General features: G+C 50.4%; 1 protein-coding gene across 1 annotated transcript; it reads right to left on the bottom strand.

Moving 5' to 3' along the window:
- Positions 1-1320: 1320 nt before the first annotated feature.
- LOC123096571 (indole-3-acetate beta-glucosyltransferase-like) lies at positions 1321-3289 on the bottom strand. Its single transcript, XM_044518340.1, has 3 exons — positions 2663-3289; positions 1555-2211; positions 1321-1413 (listed from the first exon to the last, which is right to left on the bottom strand). The coding sequence occupies exons 1-3, from the start codon at positions 3287-3289 to the stop codon at positions 1321-1323; spliced, it is 1377 nt and encodes a 458-aa protein (XP_044374275.1).
- Between the last annotated feature and the right edge of the window lie 232 nt (positions 3290-3521).

Below are 3521 nucleotides of genomic sequence, written 5' to 3'. Positions count from 1 at the left end.
TTATCGAGAAATCATAAAATGTTCATGATTTCAAAAAACTGTTCGCATATTATAAATAAATTACATGATTTCAGAAAACTGTTTGTGAAATAAAAAATTTAAATGATTTTTAAAAAATGTTCTTGTATTCAAAACATATTCGGTTATTTAATGACCATGATTTTTTTAAATATTCATAAAAATTGAAACAGATCCGTAAATAACGAACAAAATAAACCATCGCTTACGTAGAGGTTTTATTAGGGGATCTGTAGAGGTTGTGTTACGATTTTATTTAGTCCCTCACACGTCGGGTTAGAAAAAGGTTTCTGTGTTCGAGCCCCAAAATATTAACACAACTTCCTATGGGTTCGTTTTTGTAAGCTATATGAAAATGACTAAATGTTTATTTTGCCTCCATACATAACTATGTCTATTCTTGTACCACAATTTTACTGGTTATGGAAAACACCTTTACGCTAGGTCAACGCGAAACACATCATCCATCAATCTAGCTCAGGCATGGTCCATCAAATGCAATTTACTCCGTTAAAAAATATTTCGTTGTGGTGCCTTACAAAATCAAATCGTTATGAGACCATCACATTTTCAGTTTTCAAAATGACTTTTTAAAAAGCCCTTTATCTCATCATGACATCATTCAGACATAGTTTGTGAAATGACATTTTGAAAATCCTTATCTCATCCTGGCAATTGATTTAGACTTTTTTTTAATCTCTACCACATGACCACATCTGCATAATCTGATTGTTTTTCTCCCCATATCTGCTAGTAAATACTAACAAAGATATTTTTTAATCAAACAAATCTCATTTTGTATATTTATGTTGGACGAAAAAATCTCTAATTTTTATCCCACGTTCTAATTAGAAGGCTTTGTTGTGCTGCAAAGTTTGAAGTTCAAGAGATGTTCTATATGAGAGAAACAAAAACGAGAAAAATACTTGCATGAATCGCAATGCAGAAGATGAATGGCTAGACAGAAAAGGCACGGGTGCACATGCTCAAAAACATGTTTTCGGACACACAACACAAACGACACTGACTACAACGCTACAGATCAAGTGATCGACCACATGACTGACAACCGGCCGGACTCACACGACAGAGGTGATATGAGACGCGGCACTAGAAGAACAAGAAGATAGCTGCTCAAAACTCAAAAGCCACGACCCTAGATAGATAACCTCAGCACAAAAGCCTATCAAGCCGAGAAGCAAGCAAGGACTCCATGCAAAAGCTCCAGCTAAACCGCACCACGACGAAGTAATGCAGATCGACGAGACGAGACCATGCATGCCAGATACAGTAAGACTTTCTTCACTTCTCCCCGGCGCTAGCCCGCAGATAGTTCACGAACTCCTCCAGGTTCTGGTCGGAGCTGCCGCCGGGCGCGACCGCGGCGCGCGCAGCCTCGCTCCACCGACGGGCCGCATCGCGCGGGGAAGGTTCGGACTCGGTGGCGCCATCGTCCATGACGGCGCACGCGAACTCCAAGAACTCTCCCAGTTTCTTGTCGGAGGAGCCGCCGGGAGCGAGCACCCCCCGCGCCGCGTCTCTCAGACGCCGTGCCGCCGCGCGGGCGGAAGCCGCCCTGCCGTCCTCGTCTTCCATGACGGCGCGCACGCACTGCTCGATCTCGCCGCGCGGGAACACCCCCGCGGACGCGTCGCGGCGCGCGCGCACGCCGGCGCCCCACGCCTCCTCGATGAAGCGAGCGTTGATCGGCTGGTCGGTCCACAGTGGCAGCGCCACCATCGGCACACCGAAGCCGAGCGCCTCCAGCGTGGAGTTCCACCCGCAGTGCGTGACGAAGCAGCCCACGGCGCGGTGCGCCAGGATGTCCAGCTGCGGGCTCCAGCGCACGACGAGCGCGTCGCCCGACGCCGTCGCCGCGTCCAGGAGGTGGCGCGGGAGCTGCGCCTCCTCGCCGGCCCTGACGACCCACAGGAACGGCTTGCCGGTGGCGAGGAGGCCGCGAGCCAGCTCCTCCATCTGGGCGGCGCCGATGGACGCATTGCTGCCGAAGGAGACGTAGACGACGGAGCGGGGGGACTTGGCGTCCAGCCACTTGATGCAGGTGTCCTCCGGGCTGAGGAGGTTGGCGCCATAGGTAAAGCAGTCGACGTCGACGGAATCATCGACGGCCGGCAGAGGAACGCACGGCCCGATGGCTCGGGCCTTGAAGTGGTGCTTCAGCCCATCCAGAACCTGAGAACAGAAACACCAACCCACTTTAAGCCCAACTCATGTAGGCCCAACTCATCTGACTCATTTTAAGCCCATCAAATATGTCTAAGATCCATCTCAAAAAGAAAAAAAAAACTCAGAAGTTTCTAAAAAAAGGTGAAAGAGAAAACTCAAAAAAAAGAAAGAAGGAAAACCCAGAATAAATAGAAAGATGGAACCTGTAGAACTTTCTAAATTTTCATTCGAAATTTCCCCACGTGCAGTTTCCTTCTTACCGAAGGTTTCGCTCTTTCCGGAAACTTTTTCAGGGTGGCTCAACTTAATATGGGGCTAGAAATGAAATCTCACAAATCGAAAGTTCAATTTTCACGGATCATGTTTCTTGATCTGAACTTCAATATGCAACTAATGAATATCTTTTATTTTAGATAAAACATCAGCATTTGAAACCAAAAAAGTTAGATCTTACTACCTCGAACTCCAACTCATCGAACGAGTTGACGAGAACCCAGTCACCCGCGTCCCGATCAGCGAACTGGGCGAGCGCGGGGGCGGTGAGCGCCGGGTACGACGCGTCGTGGAACACGAAGGATGGGAACTCCCACCTCTCCAGCCCCGGCAACCCGGCGAACGGCTCGCTCCTGCCCCCCGCGTCTCCCGGCGGCGGCGCATCTAGCAGCCCGGAGTTGACGTAGTAATACACGGCGCTCGCCGCGCACGACTGGGTGGAGAAGGGGACGGCCGACAGACCCAGCCCCCGCGCCGTGCGCGCCACCCAGTGCATGAACGAGTCGTACACCACGTGCGTGAAGTGGCCTTCCTCGATGAGCGCGGCCAGGGACGCCGACCCATTGGACTCCAGCCTCTCCACATACTCGTCGACGCTCGCCGCTGACGGGAGGCCGCCTTCGTCGTGGCCATCGGAGATGGACTCGACGCGCACCGGGCCTGCGTAGAACCGGACAGTTCTGGCGATGAAGCGGGTGACGATGAGGGCGGCGGGCACGCCCTTGGACGCCAGCCTCTTGGCGAACTGTAGCATGGGGTTTATGTGGCTTTGGCACGGGTAGGGCACGAGCAGGACGTTGGCCTTGGACATGGTTGGTTGCTTGCTTGCTAATGCTAAATTGACAGTGTTACCGCGGATCAGATCAGATCACCCGATTATATGACATGCGACGGGTAACATGCATATTGTGAAAAATGGAGGAGGTTTATTGCTCTGTTCTGGCACCATTAATTCCAATAACTCCCTTCTTTTTCAGAAAACACGAGGCCATGTATTGACAAGAGTTTATCCATGCATGGATCGGATTTATGCCATTCTGTTT

The sequence above is a fragment of the Triticum aestivum genome, chromosome 4D (genome assembly GCF_018294505.1).
Source record: "Triticum aestivum cultivar Chinese Spring chromosome 4D, IWGSC CS RefSeq v2.1, whole genome shotgun sequence".
NCBI lineage: Eukaryota > Viridiplantae > Streptophyta > Magnoliopsida > Poales > Poaceae > Triticum > Triticum aestivum.
Note: the sequence above shows the minus strand (reverse complement) of the source record. Positions and strands in the feature narration are given on the sequence as shown.